The sequence below is a fragment of the Plectropomus leopardus genome, chromosome 1 (assembly GCF_026936395.1).
Source record: "Plectropomus leopardus strain MGB_pleo_1.0 chromosome 1, ASM2693639v1, whole genome shotgun sequence".
Taxonomy (NCBI): Eukaryota; Metazoa; Chordata; class Actinopteri; order Perciformes; family Serranidae; genus Plectropomus; species Plectropomus leopardus.
The window spans coordinates 8756994-8778508 of NC_142176.1; the positions used below are offsets into that span (position 1 = coordinate 8756994).

General features: G+C 40.4%; 1 protein-coding gene and 1 long non-coding RNA gene across 8 annotated transcripts in view; both read right to left on the bottom strand.

The window, feature by feature from the left end:
- The window catches only part of LOC148190354 (uncharacterized), a 46350-nt gene extending 36538 nt beyond the window's left edge, over positions 1-9812 (bottom strand). For 2 of the 4 annotated variants that reach the window (XR_015775218.1, XR_015775230.1), the window contains exons 1-4: positions 9667-9812; positions 9414-9475; positions 9178-9252; positions 1390-1532 (exon numbers count right to left, since the gene is read on the bottom strand). This is a non-coding gene — a long non-coding RNA (uncharacterized LOC148190354). The remainder of the gene's footprint in view (positions 1-1389; positions 1533-9177; positions 9253-9413; positions 9476-9666) is intronic. The other 2 variants (XR_015775225.1, XR_015775231.1) reach the window with 2 other exon arrangements.
- Positions 9813-11119: 1307 nt separating this feature from the next.
- mpped2a (metallophosphoesterase domain containing 2a) overlaps positions 11120-21515 on the bottom strand; it is an 83086-nt gene continuing 72690 nt past the window's right edge. For all 4 annotated transcript variants that reach the window (XM_042490869.2, XM_088071534.1, XM_088071470.1 and 1 more), the window contains 3 exons: positions 16330-16445; positions 14117-14230; positions 11120-13122 (listed from right to left, as the gene is read on the bottom strand). In XM_042490869.2, the coding sequence (XP_042346803.1) occupies positions 13004-13122; positions 14117-14230; positions 16330-16445 (349 nt within the window). In that variant the 3' untranslated portion in view covers positions 11120-13003. The remainder of the gene's footprint in view (positions 13123-14116; positions 14231-16329; positions 16446-21515) is intronic.

Consider the following 21515-nt stretch of genomic DNA (forward strand, 5'->3'; position numbering starts at 1 on the left):
AAAAAGTGGTGCACCTGTTTCTGTGCAGTTGCCTCACTATTTTGGTATTTCATGCTTTTGTATAATCGGCAATCCTCGTGTGTTGTCAGGTAGCCGAAAAAAAGGGCATCGATAAATTGTTTCAAATGTCTGATCCATAATGGTTGGAGAAATTTCTTAAGTTTTAGGGGGAAATGAACTCTTAGTGAAAAATGAAGAACTGAACCACCATAATAATTGCAAATACATGTTAGCGATACTATTTTTGCATCACTATCAGTACTTTCCTATCCAATACTTAATTCATAAATAAAACGAAGGTGGAGGACAGAGAGAGGGGAGTGCAGCAAGTCTGAGGGCAACTGCGGCAAATGAAGGTAAAGCAGATGATAAGAATCCGACCTTAACTTTAGGCCAGGACGGATGCTGCTTAACCCTTTGAAATCTGTATCTACATCAGTTTTCTTATGCTGTATTCACTTGCTTTTCACAAGCTATTTAACCCTTTGAAACTAGAGCAAACCCGTGGCTGCTGCAGCAAGAACACACGCTCTAAACTCTGTTAATTAGTCTGAGCGTCTAATAAATCTGTGTGTGTCTTTACTCTACTCCATAATCACTGTTGCACTTTTGAACTGTTGCATTAATGTTTTTTTGTTTTTGTTTGTTTATTGTGATAGGTCCATCAAATTGCTGTTGTTTTCTTTGTAACTTGTGTTCAACCAGAACAGGTTCACAAGCATTTCACTGCTCATTGTAGTTGTATGATTGCGTAGGTGACAAGTAAAGCTGAAACTACGTTGGGGTTGAAAGTGCGATGCCTGTTACACAGATGCTAAGTGGTGCCCCACTGCTTGGGCAGCAGTATCTTGGACACTGCCCAAGTGGCATATTTTGACACCCTGGGGGTGAAACCAGGCTGTGCAGACACAAAAGCATTACTTGAAGCCTGACAGGATGGATTTTTGTGTGATCACATGATATTGCAAGAAGCTGCCATGCAAGGTAATCTTGTTAAAGTACTAAATTCATATGCAAAATAACAGTTTTTAATACACTTTCTTTAGAATTAGGGACAATAAAAGGTTTAACAACCCATTTTTCGATCAAATTATCTGTCAAAAAAAAGGAACATATTAATGGTACCCTGTATTTTCTAACGTGTTGATGTGGAGATTTTCCAATCAGAGGAAAAGAGACACCGACGTATCCGATTATGAAGGATTCTGATTGTCCGTTAAGCACTGTTCTTGATTGGTGAATAATGGAACAATACCGCCCAACATCTGTAATTACGGTAATTTCCTAAACACCACACAAACTAATCAATGAGGTGCTCACAAGAAAGGAGAGAGACGGGAGAGCGAAAATCGGGAAGGAGGTAAATTATATACCATTACACAAATGTACCTTTTGTCTCTGCGGCGATGTAAAGAAACAGCGGAGCCACTAATCATCTCCCGCCATTCAGCCGATCCACTTGTGATAATCATGCATTGTTAGCAAGGTTGGAGGGTCAATTCTCTTCCGGCTCAATCAGCTCTGAGAGATTCCTTTAAAAGTCAGAACGTAAAGAGAAATGACAGCATCAATCCACTCTGCTGCAGAAATAATTAACTTGAAAGACAATTATAAAAGCGTTACTATTAGCCAATGAGCTTTCAATTTAATTTGATCAAATTTTGACATTTGGAGATGACTACATTAAAACTCAATGCCTGCTGGATATATATATATATATATATATATATATATATATATATATATATATATATATATTCACATCTCTGCCCGAAAATACTTAAACCCAGTATGTCAATTTTGATTTTACAGAAGTTTATTCATCTCCACTTCCAAATATATTTCGCAAATAAACCCCAAATAATGTAAACTGCAAAAGTAAAATATTTAGTCTAAAGAGATAGTAAGTAAGACCACATGGGAAAGATGAGCGCATGGAAAGCATGAGCCTGCATGACTCCGATTTAGAGAATTATTTCATACCAACTCCACTCGTGCCAAATGAGCTCCAGATTACAATAATACCACTGGCGGGCAATTAAGTCCATATAAACACTGCATGCAGAGTGCTGGCACCAGAGTAAGCCACACACACACACACACACACACACACACACACACACACACACACACACACACACACACACACACACACACACACACACACACACACACACACACACACACACACACACACACACACACACACACACACACACACACACACACACACACACACAGGTTGACGCTCAGACTCTGTCAGCCTTCACCGTGTCTTGCCCCGTATCCATCAGCGGCAGACGAAGGCTAACCTGACAAACACCCAATACCACCAGCAGCTGCCTGCACAAGGATAATTAATACAGCCAGCAATTTGGCAGAGCTATAAACGTCCTGAAGCTGAGACATGAGAGGGTGACTAGTGAAGAGACTATCAGCGACAGAGAGAGAGAGAGAGAGAGAGAGAGAGAGAGAGAGAGAGAGAGAGAGAGAGAGAGAGAGAGAGAGAGAGAGGCATTGATAGGAAACAACAGATTTCTCTGACAGACACATTAATAACACAAACTTAATTGTCTCTGTCAAAGGAAAAATCCACTTTTTACCCCTTTAAAACCTGAGCAAATTGGTTTGATTTCTTTTGAAAATATGGCTAGAAGGCAAGGAGCAGCAAAAAAAGAAAAGTATTTATAAATACTTTTAAATATAAATAAAAATATACAAAACAATATATAGATAAAAAGACAAAGAAAATAACCTGAAAAAAGTGGAGAAAATAAAAAATAAATTAATTTTTCTCTGTATCATAATTTTGAATACAAAGGTATGATAATTAAATATATAGTTTTCTGGAAATTTCTCTCTATTTTTCAAAATAATATTCTAATCATCTCCCCCCTTGTAATAAGAATTTTAAGGTCATTTTCTTGTTTTTTTTTTTTTTTTTAGAAATTTCTTGCATTTAATGGGACATGTCTAGCCAAGCTGGTCCTTGCTTTTCCCCCCATATTTTTCCACTAAAAAAATCAAACCAATTTGCTAAGGTTTTTTGGAACACAGCACAAGAAAATGTCAAACCAGGTTTCAAAGAGTTAAAAATCTTCAGTTAATTCTCTGTAGATAATAAAAGGTGACAGGAGCATCTCTCATTGTGAAAGAACATCTTTTTTTTAAATTGTAGGTGTTAACAACAGCATTGGCATGTGTCTGATTCTTTGCTAAAAAAAAGAAGTCAGAAGTAAAAGCCAGTGTACATAAAAACCTTTAACTAAGAAGCATTTATTCATTCACACCTCTGACTGTCTTCTTCTCCATGGTAACGCCGGCTCAGGCTAATGATTATCACAATATTTAGAGCAGGGGTCGTCAACTACATTTGTCCAAGGGCCAGATTTCCTCCACGCAGACACTGTGGGGGTTGTACTTTTGCATAAAAATAAATGCATTCATTAGATCTAATAAGCCTCTCATTGTTTAAAAAATTAAAGGAGCAGTGTGTTAGATTTTGTGGCACGTAGCGGTGAGGATCGCACATTAAAACCAGCTCAAACTTCTTGTTAGATTTTCTCAAGTGTTCAGGAGGTTTTGACCAGGTGTGCAATTATCCATAGTGGTCTCTTCCTCTTCAGAGCAAACGGACCTGGTGATTAAAATGGCCAAAAACATTGAAGAAAGCAGCTTCATGTTAATATTCATTGTTTTTCGGACACTGTGCAGCTTGTTGCAGATGGCACATTAACCCATCGCTGCCAATGTGCTCACCTATTTTCTCTGACAACTCAAGATCCAAATGTTCAGGAGGTTATTTGGCGAGATCCAGTAAATTAAACCAGAAAAAAAAAATAACTAAAGCAGTAGCAGATTAAAAATCAATGTTTTTCCAATGCTGTTTGGCTTGTCACGGACGGGCTGCTAACTACAGTGATCCGGCCCTATCCTGCTCGTAACTGGATCAGATGGGTGTACGGACATGAACTCAAAACTGCGGGTTAACTTTTCCGATTGCGACTGTGCAGACTCCAACTATGTCATCATGGCAGGACCTGTATACGCAGTATTTCTGTTCATCTTTGTTTCGTGAAAGAAAGTAAAGACATGTTGTCCATTTGTATATACAGTCAATGGCTGCAACCACCAACACATCTTACATTTCCACGATTATTAAATCTGTAGATATTTTCCAGATTAATCACCTAATTTAAAAAATTGCCATCACCATTTCCATGCTCTAAAGTTGACTTTTTCAAATAGCTTGTTTGTCCAAAATCATCCAGTATTTAATATTCAGTTATATGTAACAGAAAAGCAGCAAATCCTCACATTTTTTGAACAAATAAATGTCAGAGAATGTTTGCCTTATGCGTGATTTAAAGGTCCTGAGTGTAGGATTTAGGGAGATTCACTGGCATCTAGTGATGCAGATTGCAACCAGCTGAATCTTCACCAGATTTCCCTTAGTGTTCCTTGTTCAGGAGGTTTTCACCAGGATATGAATTACCCTCAGAGGTCTCAGACAAGGTGATTGAAATCCATGAAAACAAAAAAATAAAGCAGTTTCACTTTAAAAACATCTGTGTTTTTCCGACACTGCTCTTTGCAGGGGGGCTGCTAACTACGGTGGCTGACCCAAAAAAGCAAATGGTCTGATCTAGAGACCCGTCTACCCGGGATGCCCTTACGGTAATGCCAAAAAATACACATGGTGGGATGACGCAGTCCGTTACCGTGATGTAACAGCACGCAGAAAGCAGCATGGTCCTTATGTTTACACGACAGCGCGGACTGTCATGATGGTTATGATCAGACAACAAAGTCATGGATGGTTAGGTGTAGGCAAAAGAGGCGCATGGTAAAGTGTAGAAAGAAAAACACGCACACATCCACAGGGGAGGTCAACTTTGAACTCCCACACGAAAGTTGGTTTTGTTCAGTTCCGTCCGGTTCCATCTGGTTCCATCTGGTTCCATCTGGTTCCATCAGGTTCCGTCCAGCCGCATTCTCATCCAGCGCAATGTAGCTGTGTCCCTGCTGGACGCGGAAGGTGACTTTTGGCATCATACTCGTAAGCCGAAAGCACTGAAACAGCGGCACTATTTGACGAGTTCGTAATGAGAATGGGCTGGTCATCTTTTTCTGGCACAAAGCAACATGGGCCTTATGTTTACACAACAGCACGAGCTGCCACGATGGTTGGACCTATCCACCTCCCCAGCCGCCTGCCCTATAAGCGTACTTGCACTTATGTTATGTGGTTACCAGCAGAGTTATTATCTGACGCTGTCCTTCAGCGTTTCATGAACATGTGATCCGTTCCATCCGGCCATTGCATGTGGACGTGCCTGGTGCCATCCGGCCATCCGGCAGTGTACAATAACAACATCACCAGTTCTGTCCCACCATGTTATCATCTGACCATGTCTGGCCGTGTTCTGGTTGGACCAAGAAGGTTCCACGCCAAAAGCATTGACAGAGAATGGGTTAGGGCTACTGCAGAAACATGGCGGAGGAAACACTCCCTATACAGATATAAATGACTCATTCTAAAGATAACAAAAACATGACAATTCGTATTTTCAGGTGACTATACACTAAAAAAAAACACACATTTTTACATTATATTCCATTTCTACCAAATATATCCCCCTAAATCCTACACACTGAACCTTTAAGATTCTGACATTTAGTTTAGGATCATGTGACATTCGAGTATTAACTTGTCATTAGCATGCACGATGTTAAAGTAGCATTTAATGTTTTCAATTAGCATTCTAACGATAAGCATGTAATTTTGAAATTCTAGCACATGAACATGTGTTAGTAAATTAACAGGGAGATGTTTAGCATATCTAACATTTAGCATGTTAGGGAGTATAGATGGACTACGTCGTGCAGTATATAAGGACCTATATCAAATGGATTGCAGAGACACAACATGTGCAGCATTAAAGTGCCCGTATGCATTCACACCCACACTAAGAGGTTGAACGAACACAGCAGAGCCGAAGCAGCCGTGTCTCCTCCTGCTCATCTGTGGCCTATGTTAATATGATTAGACTGGATTATGGTAATGTGCAGGGGGATCTGGTGGGTGTGGGGCGATGCTTTGCTGCTCTCGTTTCGGGGAATAGTTAATTGGTTGGGTTTCTTTGATGTCGTGGTGATGAGAGAAGGGGGTTGGTGGGAAAGGCTGGCAAAGGCGCCCCACAACTCAAGCCCATTTTATTTTTGGCCTACGAAGGATCTGTGCTGGCCAGTGTTGAAAAGGAATGAAACCTGATGAAACCAATGAGAAATGATGCAGATCTGGAGCCGAAACATTGTGAATATTCAGATAACAAGTCTGGAGGAAAGGCAAGCCTCATTTTTATTCTCTCCTGCTGAGTGAAGCAAGTCAAGTCATCTATTGATCTGAGTTTTGTTTGTGATCTCTTAAAGGCTCTTTAAATCTATTATTTTTTACTTATGAATAAATAAATGATTATTTGCTGTAGCTGAGAAAGTCCTTAATATCTGCTCTTAAGAAATGTTGATCGCCTTCTCAGGTATCCTTGGTTGATAGTACCAGTAAAGTAAGAAAGATGCTGCATCTTTACTTTAGCTTTTTTGGGCCACATAAGTATTCATGTCCTTTCTGGGCCTCATCCACTGATATGTGAATAAAATGTTCTTACTTTGCAGGCAAAAAAAAGTGTGCATGCAAAATTATCGTCAAACTCATGACACGTGGACAAGCCAATTTTGTTTTTTCCATCATCAGTAAACGTTAATCAGAATCGCTCTAAATTGACAGGCGCACGTCCACTATTTGCAATCAGCACGCTGCCACACCGCCATCTTTCTATAGAAGGAAATACAGACACCTAAAGGGTGTATGATGGAGAGAGCGGCGCTGCTGTCAGGCCAGCGTACATCTCTGCTGCTTCTGATCTTACGAGGCAAATTTATGGCCATCATTACAGACGCCGTCATCCCAACCGCAAATGTTTGATTTGAATCTTGTTATGAGTAAAATCTCGTTGTGCTCCAAAAATAAGTAATATAATATAATTATATGTAATATAAGGGACTATCTGTGTAATTTTAGCATAGACTGTACAAATAATTGATGTAGTTAACATTTGGTGAGTGGAGCACCATTTTTGAAGCCTCAAGTGTGGCATTTTGGCCATTTCCGCCCTGTTTTTTTGGAGCCAGAAGTGAACATTTGGTCCATGTTGTATGTTACAGAGTAGATAATATTTTACCTGACATGATAACTGCCAAGGATGAAAAGGTAAACATTTCATAGTTTGGCCAATGCATCAGTGAATTACTGATGTTTGAAATATTGTTGCCTAAGTACAACATATTTTTTTTTTTTTAAATGTAGTTTTAATATGCTTATTGTAAAGTTGTGTGTGCACATTTTCTAGGAGAGTCATCATTTGTGCTTATGTGTGGTTTGAGGCTGCTGCTGCTGTTGGGGGGCTCATCCTGAAGTCCATCCCACATTCCTCTCAACAGTTTTGACTGTGTTCGGTTTTAAGTTGTTCCGACGGCACCGGGGAGTCGACTGTTCAACCTCCCTTGTCTTCCGTCTTTGAAAGAGCGAACACCTGAGTGCAGGCCGGGGCTGAGTGGGTGTTACAAATAAACAGCAGCCTTCCAAAACTACGCCACCAGTTCTTGCTGTAGTTCTAACGTCGTCTTTTCAAACAATTTCAAATAAACCTCACAGCTGGAGAAGTCAACAGTGTGCAAAAAGTTTTACATTTCAGCTTAAATCATTTTTGTCTGCACAGTCACAGCAGGGAAAACGCTGCTGCTGATTTACTGCCTTTATATTCATGTGTGGGTCAGGACTTTTAAACATGTTGCTCTTCTGGCCTCAGTACAATCAGGACCAGCAGGTGTTCTGCCTGTAAAGGCACAACACCTGCTGGGATACTGGGCTGTGCAGATAAGTATACATTTATATACTTTAGACAAAAGTATACAAATGGCTCTTGTATGTAGGCCAAGTCTGCCTGCAGCTGTTTCCAAACCATTAACAACAACAATATTTGTATGAAATGTGCTTATACAAATTTTGCTAATGTCAAAAGAGCAAAATGTAAATGTAGGAATTGAGATAGAAATGATAATAACTTATTATTTATGAACAGTGTTCAGGTTACAGAAACTTAAAAAACAAGTGAATGGAAAAAAAAAACTGTAATGCATCTTTGGCTGTTAATCATCACCAAGGTGCACAGTTGGCTTCCTTTACTTTGCCGTTACATGATAATGTATCAGGTTTACAACAAGTGGTGTCACATGACAATCATACAGCAGCGGTTTGTCCAAGAAATGTGGACTCAAATCACCTCACTTGGATTAGAGTCATGCATGCGCTGACTACATTTTAAAAAAAAAAAACCCAAAGAATTATGACATCACTTGGACTTTTTGATCTGAGCCTGAACATGACAAAGTATACTGATATTTGTTTGAATCAATCTGACAACATGTACTCACATTGTTGAGGGGGAATGAAAGTTGCGTTTGACTAAGGACTCTGCAGCAAACAACAGAAATTAACGTGTAAAACATGCAGGAATGACAAATTATTAATGCGTTGAAAACCAAAGCACACCTCATAATTTTAATTTAAACAATATAAACTATAAAAGTAACTAAGACACTATTGACAAAGCATCCATTATCACTCATAAGTCAGACAATAACTTGGACTTTGAAGCTAGCGGGGAAGAGTCCTACAATATCAGCTGAAGTTACCTACATGTTGCAATAATGTTTTAAAGAAAACATTTTAATGCAATGTTCAAAGACCGTTTTTAAGGTTGTTTATGATTTCATTAATGTCCCTTTAGGCAGGGGCGTAGCCATCATTTCAGATGTGAGGGGGACAGATTGTTCAAGAATAAGCCAACTTTTATGGAGTGATTTATCAGCCTCTGACATTCAATTGTGCCTCTCTCCTTAGCGGTTAAAGATCCAAATAACCACAAACAGCAACAGTATGGCACCCGGGGACCGACTCAAATCCTTTAAAATGACCAAAATCAAAAGTTTGAGCCACCAAGCTCTGGTTGAGTTGATACAGAATGACCCTCAATCATCTACAGGGCAAATAGCCAAATAATTCATTACCAAGTGACAACACTAAACATGAAAAGTTCAGTTATAATCTGTCCTCACCTGTGATGTTTGTCCCTGACTGTCTGCGCTGCAGCCTGATCTCTGTCCTGACCGCTGCCTTCTCCCTGCTTTCTGCTGCAAAAAATAGAGATACAAATAAAATGTATATGCAAACTTCAAAGCAAATATAGTAAATGGAATTGAGAATAGTAGTTGTGAAATAGCTGTGGACATTAATCTCAAAGTCACTTTTATGCTATAGATGTATTTTCTCAGCCAGTGTAATCTGTCCTCACCCGTGATGCCCTTCATGACCGTCAGTGTTGCCTTCTGGTCCACCTTCTCCTCCCTGCTCTTTCTATTGTAGCATTAAATATTAAAAAGTAAGTGCAAAGCAATAGTGAGCACAAATTCTGCACGGAAATTAAGGAGTGGGTCTATTCCTAGCACGAAGCTAGCTAGCTAACCACAGGTAACAATAACGTTAGTATTCTTATTTGACATCATTTAGCGAACATTATCAACAGGCAGCAGCTTAACTCAACTTACACGGTTTGTTTTGAAGGTTTGTTGCCTCTTGTTGGTTGGTTCGCTGCACATTATTTGTGGTATTTTGTTAAAACCGACAGCTCAGGGCAGTGCTGCCCGCGCGCGTTTCAACTGTGTCACGTGATCACAACAAAACTGCGCGTGTACGTCGCCGCCTATTTATGGTGCGTTTACAGACCGCTCGGAAAAACGAGGCACCAATCGAGCGGTTGTATAAAAAAATAAAAATAAATGAAAAAAGTGCAGATACGGGAAGTGAGGGGGACATGTCCCACGCGTACCGCACGTCCACTACGCGCCTGGCTGACAACGTTACTAATACATTGCATTGGTTGCTTTGTACCATTAAGTTCATAAAAAAAAAAAATTGCTAGCTGGGTTGACTCTGGACATCATAGCCAAGATTTTGTCCCACAGCTGCTCATCTTTGTTCATCCACAGTGGCCTCAAAGATCAGTCCAGTTGCCGAAAGGAAAATGTTGGTATTGTACATTTCTGCAAACCACAAATATGTTGCATTTGTATGTTTCATGCTTATTATGTATGAGTCTATAAAGTGTCAGTACATGAGCTGAATTTGTCACTGGGAGGTGGAGGACATGTTGACCTGACATCTTGGCAAGATACCTGCCAAGCTGCAGACCACCATTTAATACCAACAAACAACTAAACTGGAGGGTATTTTAAGCCCAAATCTGATCTTTTTTAAAACCAAGTGGCTACAAAGTCCACTGGCTGAAGAGTGCTACTTCACACATGCAGGTATCAGGACATATGACACCAAATAAAGGGGAAGAGATTTGACTTTGCTTTGTGATCAATAGGTCATAGGCCCCATTGATGGCATATTTTATTTTTAGTTTATTTTTTGCCTCTATTTAGAAACTGTGTTTGCATTTCTTTAGTCTTCAAAATCTTACTCTTGGAAAAAGACCCTCTTGAGTCACTGAAATGATTCGTACAGGATGTTCTTTTTAAGTGCTGGGCCATAAGAGCCATCTGCCCGAAATATGACATTATTTACAAATTTATTGCCATTCCAGGTCTTTAAAACTCCCAGTTTTTCCACAATTAACCCATTGATCCCTAAGCAAACTGGCTCGATTTCTTCCAAAATCATGAGAAGAGGTTGATGAACAACTTAACAAAAAATCATCAAAAACAAAGCAATAAATCAGTAAAAAGTTACGAGAAAATTACCTGAAAAAAAGAGTAAGAAAAAACAAGAAAATGACGTCAATAAGCTGCCACTGTTTTCTGTTTGTTTCACCTTTTACCATTTTTTTTCCAGTCTGCAGGACGTTTCCTGTTTTTCAGGGTTTTTCAGTGCAACAAAAGAAAACGGACATTGATCCAGCTGTTAAGGGGTTAAAATGTGTGAATTTGACAGAAGACCTTGAGACACATATTTAAATGGTAACATTTAAATAAAGATTAAAACCCGAGGCAGAACTCCATAAGTAAAAATCTTGCAATTTTATTTGCATATAAAGGCAGCTAAATATATCACAATGAACTGAAAGAGAGAACTAACATTTCCATGAAGAGGGATACAATCAGAGAAAGAGCGAGAGAGGAACAGAGCACGGAAAGAGCATTTACAGCGGCAAAGTTGAGACAACTATTGGCAACATTTTTTTTGTGCTAGCAAGATTGCATTTACACACAGTGCAAAATTAGAAAAAGAAAGCAATAAAACACAAATACTATCAGATTTACACTTTAAAGGACAACTTTACCAGGTTTAGGCAGGCGTGTTGTTGGGAACAACCAGCACCTGTTAGATTGTGACTCTGACAAATTTTCCTCTCTCATCCGAAATGAATGTCTACCCTACTGGGAGAGTCGATACAAAAAACATTAAAGAAAGAGCGTCTGATGGGAGCATTAAAGAAACAAGTCAATTATACAGGTGCATACAGAAAAAAAAATGCACCATTTTTTTTGTCAAACACAACTTTTAGTACAGATGTTTTACAACATGAATATATAATATATATATTTATATATTTTATACATACATTTTCCAAATTAGATCAGAAATCCATAATGGGATGGTACAAAGTTAATTTTTCGGGCTGTAATTTGATAGCTTCCTGTCCCTGCGTTAGTCAGGTGTTGTTTTGCGGGATAATAAATAAGGACTTTTCTCTGAGCTCGCAGAGAGTGGGGCTCTAGCTGAGAACATTAAAGCTAGTTTAAGGCAGCGTCCCTGTCAGCCAATAAGAAAAGAGGAACTGACGAGAAAAAAAAGAAAAAAAAAAAGACCTAAACACAAAATATCAGATGATACAACATAAAACAATGGCATCCATTGTCCGGCCAATGCAAACCAAACACAAAGAAATTGTACAAATTCACAAAGCATCATTTATCTTACAGATCTGACCAATATTTATCAAGAGCAAGATTGTTTAACCACAAAATCCCTCTGACAAAAGGAGAATACCGGCGTCACTCGTAGCTCAGTTAAACATGCCCCCTAAATTAATTTTGCATTGCATACTTATTCTGACATTAATTCATGTTCTTTTTTTTTAATCCTTTTTATTTATTTATGTTTTTAACAAAAATGGCAATTAACAAAAACATGCAGATGTGATGGTAATGAGAGAGGACAAGAGTGGAAATTATTCCATGTGTTTTGTTTCTCTCTGATCATGAAGTTGTAACTTTTGTGACCACAAAAATAAACAAAAAGAAATAAAGTCAGAAATGTTTTTTCCTGTAAACCCCCAAAATACTGATTTGTGATCTCAAGAAAATGAGCTAGTTATGTTGAAAAATAACGTGAATGATCAAAAAAAATCACCTTACATCATGGCTCTTGTCTATTCTGCAGGCAATGTATATTTTAAAAGATTATTTCTTTGATGAAGTTTCCATTTCTTCCCGTTACTGTCAGGTGCTTAACGTTAAGTAGCGTTGATGTAAAAATGCTGAACTCTGCATGACGAAATCAGGACAAAGTTTCTGCTGGGATTATCTCGCTTTGAGGCAGTTGTTTTTCAGACGGAAAAACATTCTTGAAAAACAAATCCTGATATCTGCAACTGCACTGACTGTGTGTAGAACAACAAACTCTCAGAGGGAAACCAGCACTGTTGGCACAATAAGAAAAAAGAAAAGAAAATAACACCGGTATTCTCCTTTAACCCTCCCCGACAAACTCCCCACCCCGTCCCACGTCTCCAAATCTTCTCAATCTCAACAACAGCTTGGAGAAGACCAAAAGTTTGCAAAGAAACACTTAGATTTTTTTTTTTAAACTTGACATATTTATAGAAAAAAAGTAGTTTCTCGAGCCCGTGACCCTCCCCACCCCCGTCCTCTGGTCTCAGGAGCTGGAGGGGTTGGGCAGGTCGAACACGATGGGGGGGTTGGTGGGCTGGAAGCTGACGGTGCAGGTTGACGCGTTGATGAACGTCGTGTAGCCGTCTGTCATGATCCCGTAGCCTGAGGAGGAGAAACGGGCGTCAGCAACAGGCAGCGTTCAGAGACTTTACAACCAGGGAGAGATTTTAATCAATTCTTCCCCTAAATCTCTAATTTGTGCACTCAATATACCTGTTTCTTTACTCAGTTCAGCAATTTGTACACTTGCCTCCATGAATTTTACACTGTTCAGTAATCACCTCGGATCTACTTTCTTGTCTAAACTTTTTTTAATTGTTAAGAATAGCTTGGATTTAACCCTTTGAAACCTGGAAAAATTGGCTAGATTTCATTCAAAACATGGAAAGAAGGCAATGAGCCACAAAAGAAGAAAAGAACCAAAAATTCGCGAGTTATTAATAAAAAGTACACTAAAAGTACCTGAAAATGTGTCAAAAAAAGGGAAAAAGATGAAAATTGAAAAAAGAAATAAAAAGGAAATGATCTGGAAAAAGTGCTTAAAATTATAGTAACATAACTTTAAAAATGTAATTATGATATTTGTAAATAACCAACCAAGACATTTTCCCCGAGCTTTTTAAAAACAATTTTCCATGTTTACTAATTTCTTGCAATTTGCAGAACATTTCTTTTCAAGCTGCCTTTTTTGTATTTGGAAAAAAATAAATAAATCAAAATAATCACACCACTTTGCTCAGGGTTCAAAGGTGTAGATACTCGTGAAAGGCATCTAAAAGCAGCACAAGAAAAAAGATCTCACTACTGGTTTCAAAGGGTTAATACAGTTAAAAATTAGTGTTATGGCTACTAAAGACAATGTCATTTTGCCTTTGACTTCCCTTGTAAGTGTTTTACAGGATAAGATTGTTTTGATGGTCACCAGTTTAAAGGAGGTTATAAGGACGGACATCACGGTGCTCCACATGTATGATCACGTTATGTACTGAACCAAAACAAAAAGCTGCAGCACGCAGAGGTCTGAAGGGATTTCTCTGTATGTCAGCGTGAAGCCGACTCCCTCCCGGCCTCTGACTCTGGACTCTATTCTCAGTACCTTCGTGTATGCCTCCGAAGGCATGAAGTTTGGGTCGCACCCTCTTCTGGACCGTGTTGAGCAGCTCCACACAGCCGACTCGCTGCAGCTCCTTAGGAACCCAGTCTCGGAAACCTAAACAAACACACAGACGCTATTTAACTTTCTCAGTTTCCCGGACAGTCCCGGTGTGGAATATGCCCGACCAATCATCAGTAATGGTTGTACAGAAATGTAACAAGTGAGACTTAACTTTCCCAGACCTTTCGAGAACCACTTGTCCTGCATGTTTTAGATCTCTCCTGCAGCAACTTAACTGAATTAAATGATCAGCTTGTTATCAAGCAGCTTCAGGAGCTTTGTTCGAGCAGGGACAGCGATAAAACATGCAGGATGTGGTACTTTAGGAGAGGTTTGGGGAACTTTGCCTTTACTGAATGAATTCAACAGAAACATTTGTAGTAGTGGTTAGATCTTTATTTCCAACTTGCCAAATTAAATAGGGGAAAAAATAAATTAAAAAAACAACACCAGAATGCCCAATGGAAGAACTTCATGTCCGAAAAGGAGTCGGAGGAAGTGAATACTTATCAAATCCTACCCCCTCTTTCAATTTTATAAAAAAATGTCTGTTTTAAACATGAAAATTCCCAATTTCTGCCCCAATATTCACCATACATACCTCGATCTAATAAAACAAGAATTACGACCAAAACAAGAAAACAATCTCACTGAGCATTAATGAAGTACTGACAAAGAATTAAAGAACACATTTTTTGAACACGTTTAATTTCCTTCGGTGAGTCATGTGGGTGAGCTGGATGTCCAGTGAGCGGCTCATTATTGCAAAATGAACCCCAACATGGTGATGCAGGTCTTGAATCACCCTGAAGGGGTTCGTTTCTCAGTAATCGCTCACTGTACATTAACCTGCTTATTACACAGAAACTTAATTAAAAATAAATGAATAAATAAATAATAAGTTTATGACTAAAAGTGTGTCTATAGCAGCAGTCTTTACAGAAACATCAGACCAGAGAGTACTGCGCATTGTACTTGTTTGACTGTGCATGTGAAAAAGAAACTTGAAACTTGACCAAAAGTGTGGAGAACTTAATAAAGCCTGTTTATTATAACTGCAGGTGAATTAAATTTCACGGTATACTGCTGCAACCCTTGTTTGAGTAAAGAAATGAACTGATTTTATAGAAAGCAGAAATCCTCTTCATTTTTTAGTAGATTCAGGCTGACATATGACATCATTTGTCATAAATGCTGAAGTAGTTTGTGATTTTTTTAAAATGTAAAAATAAAGAACAAAATTTCTCTCATATGTTGCTACATGCAAGTTAAAAGTAAGCAGTGTCCTGCTGCAGGAGATGACTTTCTTCTGTGCAATAATGAGATTTTGCTGCATCACTGGTGACTTGCGTGAATCTTTTCTAAACTCTTGATCTCTAAGTGAGGTCTTCTACAAGTTCATCTTTGAACAAATTTCCTGGGTCTTACATATCGGGAGCCTTTTCTAGTTCAAAACCATCTGTGAATAACCGTTCATTCACTGCCTTATCATGTGAATTTAATAGCAATCTAAACACATTCTGGCAGATGAAACCTCTTCTTGATATTTCCTAGTCTATAGTGGTGTAAATGATTGATATTTATATATATATATAGTATATATATTTCCATTTTGTGTTTTCCAGTTTTGGAGAGCCACCCTACATCTTCTACCGCCCCTTCCCTCCCCCAGCTCCAGCTCCGCACTCCCATGGTCTCTCTCCAATCGTTTGCAGCGTCTGTCACACTGGTGCAAAATCGAGTTTCCATGCAATCAAACGGCCACAGTGGCTGCCGCAGCAGCAACAGCAGCAGCCCTCCGTAGGCGAGAGGGAAGGAAATCACTCAATAAAGCCAGATGGAGCGCGCAAGAGCAAAAACAACAACCGGGGCCCAAACAACTAGAAGGAAAACTGAATCAGTCTGTAGTAAAGAACAAAAAAACCCCCAAAAAACAAACAAGTATTTTTATGAAGTCAGACACAAACATTGAATCAGAAAGTGTTCGGGATTGGATTTAGATGAAACGGTTTTGACTCTAGCGTACGTACAAACAGGTCTACACAAACCGCCTGCTGCGACGCCTCCAGTGACTTCATGCCGGTTTTGAATAATGAGGCACAACCTCATTAGATATGAAGATGAGGGGGCTGTGATTGGTTAATTGGACTCACCGAGAGGAGGTCCGTGGGTCATCAGGATGTCGATGCCTTCAGGGACGAGGTTCCATTTATCCAGCAGAGACTGACCCCGAGGCAGGTTAAACCCCCAGCCGTTAAACCACGGAGTCCTGCAGAGACAGAGAGAGAGAGATCACATTAACATTGCTCAGGAGACCAGCTCCACCGTGATTATAACATAAAGATAAATTGATATCTTGAAGCAAAAACATATTAATGAATTTATGCACCTTTTCTTCAGCGAGGCCTTTTCTTAAACGCTGCAGCTGTCTTGTTTTAAAGCCCATTATATTTCTTCTGTGACCTTATTTACTCAATTTGTTTCATAAACAGTTTTTAACAGCTTCCTCCGGAAACTGTTGTTAAAGGGGCAGTTCATCTCAAAACCAAAAATACATATTTTCCGCTTACCTGCAGTGTTGTTTATAAATCTAGACTGTTTTGGGGTGAGTGCTGCCGAATGTTGGAGATATCACCTGTAGAGATGTCTGCCCTCTCTCAAATAAAACTGAATAGAACTAGATGATACTCAGCTTGTGGTGCTAAAAATGCAAAAGAATAAACTCAACAGCAATGTGTCTTTCTAGAAATCCTGACCCAGTTACTCAAGATAATCCACAGACCATGCTGTGAGCAGTTTCATGTAGGAACTATTTTCTTTCTATCGAACTACACCTGCCAGCTGTATCACAGCGCAGAAGGAGGCATGTGTAGTTCAGTAGAAAAATTCTAGTTCCTACATGAAACTGTTCACAACAAGGTCTGTGGATTATCTTGACTAACCGGGTCATGATTTCTGGAAAGAGACATTGCTGCTGAGTTTTTCAAAAGTGATTTTTTTTGGCACTTTGTGCACCACAAACCGAGTGCCATCTAGGCAACTCACACCAGAACAATCTAGATTGATCAATAGCTCTGCAGTGAAGTGAAGGCAGGTGCAGGTTTTCAGTTTGAACTATCCCAAACTGAAAACAGAACCAAAATGTCTCCACGTGAGGTAAAGGGTTTTCTCTGCCATTTATACATAAATAGTAAATTAGCAGTCTCAGCACACGCCACAAATAACAAAGACAAAGAGCAGCAAATTGCCAGAAAGCAGGCTCATAAAATATTAAAAGTGCAAACTTAAACTTGCTGCTGCTTTACTGTAAAAGGCTTCGACGTAATGGAACTGGTTATGGCTTTAATTGTAAGGCAGCTGCAGGAAGTCTTAAGTTGGTTTATGAAGTAGAAGTGCTTGGTACCCAAATAAGAGAGATTACTGATCATGTCACACAAATACTGTGTTTCTGGAATAAAATGTGTTACATGCTGAGAGATCGACAAATATAGTGTTCTACTGTAGCGGGAAAAACTTAAATTAAGCAAGACTAAATTTAAAAGCAAAAATCTTAAAATCAAAACAACCACAACAGGATGAATGAAAAAAGGACACATAATTGCTTTATATAAGTAGAACTTGAGACAAAAACTGTTGGACTGTTTACCAGTAAATGAGGAGTTTGACGGACCGAAGCGTCAATGCTTTAAATTCAAAGACTCACAATCAAGTTCAAACAATTTTATAAGCCAAAACTATATGTCTGATGGCGCCTTCTTGAAAATAAAAAAAAGTGAATTTCTAAACAGCAGGGAGCCACATCATGTGTCAGTCCCCATCCCCTCTGCTTCACAGGCTGCAGATTGATTGACAGCAGCTGGGCCACCTCCGGCAGCCTGGATGGGAGTCTGCAGCTCCGGGGTGACAGGCAGCATCTCAGCCTTCCCCAGCAGACACAAAGAAAGCCTCGATGTGGCTGAGTGGGAATGAGGGATGGATGGATGGATGGGTGGGTGGATGCAGGGGGGGTTGAAAACAGATGAAGAAATAAAGCGAAGCGTGCGGAGGTTAGATATAGGAGTGGGGGCGGGGAAACCGAGGGGAGAAAAAGAAATCGAGTAGAGGCTAGTTGATAAATTGAGCCTTCATTTATCACAATAGTTGTAATGGCAAAAGAAGGCTGACAACAGAGGAAAGGAAGATAGATTATCACCCCGTAATACCTCGGTATATAAGCTGACCTACTGCAACAAGCTCAGAAAAAAAATCTTTTAATTTTGAGTTTTGCAGCACAGAGTCGCTGATAAAAAGATGATTTTCTGTTGCTCTCAGGTTACTTTGGGACAGGCCGCTGATCTCGGAGCAGCTTCCAGTCATTTAGCGATGGAGCTGCGTATGGTATCTGACCAAGGGGAAATCAGGGCTCCACAAACATCAATAGGCTTTGTTACAGTGAGGGATGGACGCTCCGGCGCTAATCAATACTTAGTGTTCCACAGGGGGGCCGAGTGGGGCTAACCAGAGCCCAAGCAGACTCAGGATGTGTAAAACATGAGATCTCAATCCCTCCTGGTTCCGTTTTAAAACACAACCAAGCTCCTAGAGTATCTCTGCCCACCAAAAAATCCCATTAATTCAGCGTGGCGGGAGAAAAGAGCATTATAATGCAGTCTAAGCACCAGCTCAGCCAGTTTGGGCCTGGTGCTTGAGCAGTATCGAGTGTTTGTGTGTGACGGCGGCCGCAGACCTGAAGCTCGCTCTTTGATTTGCTCGCTCAGTCGTTGCCTCGTTCTCTCGCTCAGTGGAGAGCTGAGAAATGAGGTTAAAAATGAAATGTGAGGAGCGCACAGGGGAGTGAAGGCCACAGACTGAACTGATTAATTAGAACTAATCACACAAATCGGAGCTAATGGAAGTCTAATGGATTACTGGGAAGACTCGCCACTTCATGGATGGAAATAGCGCTGCTGCTGCTGCTGAGGCTGTGGTGCGGAGAAACTTAGAAAGCAGTGAATCAGGGCCGAGCCGGCCTGGTCGGCTGGCTGCACACAGAAAGTACAGGCAGGGTATTTGTCTGGCTCTTGTTTTGACTAATAGCAACAAGGCCAAACTTTGAAAAATAGCTGAACGCATTTATTTTCCCCCCATTCAGAAAAATAAATCGTGGTTGCAGGCAGCAAAAAATAAATAAATAGCTCGAGCGCTGATTTCGCTCCGTGTTTCACATGTTTTCTCCCACATAAACACATTCATCTGGGAGATGAAACATAACCCCGGACATGAGCCGCGGATCCGGAGCCAACCAAAAGGTCCTGACTGAATGCAGAGCGAGGCGCTGCAGCTCGACGCCACAATGGCCCCATTGTCGGCTGTCTGCCTATGAAATATACCTTCCATGCAAGTGCATTTGTTAACCTCCGCCAAGATTAATGACATCCCGGTCACATAAAGGAGAGATTGTTTCCTGTGTGGCTGTGACACAGGTTTTATTATACAGTACTGCAGTGTGTGTGTGTGTGTTTGTGTGTGTGTGTGTGTGTGTGTGTGTGTGTGTGTTTGTGTGTGTAGTGGGCAGAGTGCACGTCCAACAGCATCTGAGTAGGATGTGAGTGTTGAACAGAATGTGCGCTGCAAGTGTCTCAGTCTGTTCTCAGAGTGCGTATTTGTGGACCAGCATGTATGTGTATCTGTGTGTGTGTGCGCGCGTTGTGATCAGACTACATTCGGAGCCCAGTCTTGCCTTGACACTCGCCACCTGGAGTGTGTCGCCGTGGCAACAAAGGAGAAGCGTCTGGAGGCAGGCGCAGTGGAAAGTAAAACACCATCACAGAAATAGAAGCAGAAGTGAGAGAAAGAAAAAACAGGATGAAGGAGGTGAGGTTCAGAGACAGGAGAGGAAAGATAAAAGGGGAGAAGGAGTAATCAACGAGGCAAAGATGTCGTCACGTGTTTGTGGTGGTTTGTGATTTTTCTGCTGGAAAACGGCCATTTAACAAAATGCAAAAAAGATGCAAAGACTTTTGAAACTGGTGCTACATGACCAGAGAAAACAGAGGAAAAGCACGCTTTTGCTCAAGAGGTAGAAAACCTACAACTACCAGAATGCACTGTTCTTCACCAGGCCAATAAACGCTCCCGCTGGCGGGTGATGAAATGCAAACTCCTATGTGTGAAACAATGGCAGCTGGCTAGCAAAAAAGATCTTGTGTAACACTTTAATGGTGAGTTAAAACGTGTTTCTGAAAACATTTCAGGTGAGAAATAGGAAACTCTGCGACAGAATCTTGGCTTGTATCTCATCAGCGCTGCTTAGTTTTAATCTCTTTTTTTTTTGGCCTCAATTTTCAGTGTGCAGGAAGCAGTATGGTGTCCACTCTGTTCTCAAACTCTCACTATTACAGCTACATATGGCAATAAAATGTGTTTCTAAAAACATTTTACATGTGAAAATGGCAGTGCAGGAACATAGTCTTGGTTTATATTTGATTAGCACTGCCTCGTTTTACCATTTGATTGAATTTCAGTCCAAGTTTGAGAGACAGAGAGGGAAGGGTCTGTCTCTTGGTCCACTTCTACACTCTTGGCAGGCAATAGGAAAATGCAGGACAGCCTGTAGTTCGAGCAGCAGCCCCAAGAGCCAGCAAAACTCCTCTAGATGATAAATAGTCACTGGTTAGATGGAGGGCAGTTTACCACAGTTCATCTTCACATACTACCTTCATTGTTGACACAAAGCTGGATAAAAAATCAGCTAATTATTCTCTTTAAGTTTAGGAAGGAAACCATCAAACCTCTATGCAAACTTACTGTAAAAAATAACCTCTCTTTCACTCTAACAGTGCCACACAAAACACTTAACATTGGATCAAAAAGGACGACAAGAAGGTAACCATGGTAACAGGGACATTTAACAATCACCCCTCCAACCCCCCTCTGGGAATCAAACAGTGGAAACAGGTTCAAAATCTGCAGCTCGCGCCGGCAGCGGAGGTGAAGCAGACAGAAGCCATTTAGCCCTCGTGTGCAGAACGTCAATATTCAATTAGGCCGGTGGACATCATTAGGACGGCGGCTCTGTGTCTCTCTGGGCATGACACCGCTCTTAACCCAGCTGCTCCCCCGAACTACTCTCTCTGGGTCCCTTGACGGGCTATGATACCCCCCTGACACACACACACACACACACACACACACACACACACACCCACACACACACACACACACCCACACACACACACACACACACACACACACACACACACACACACACACACACACACACACACACACACACACACACAAAATGCTTCATGCCTCTCATTACGCCTTTTAATCCATCCCCTCCCTCACTTACTGGATC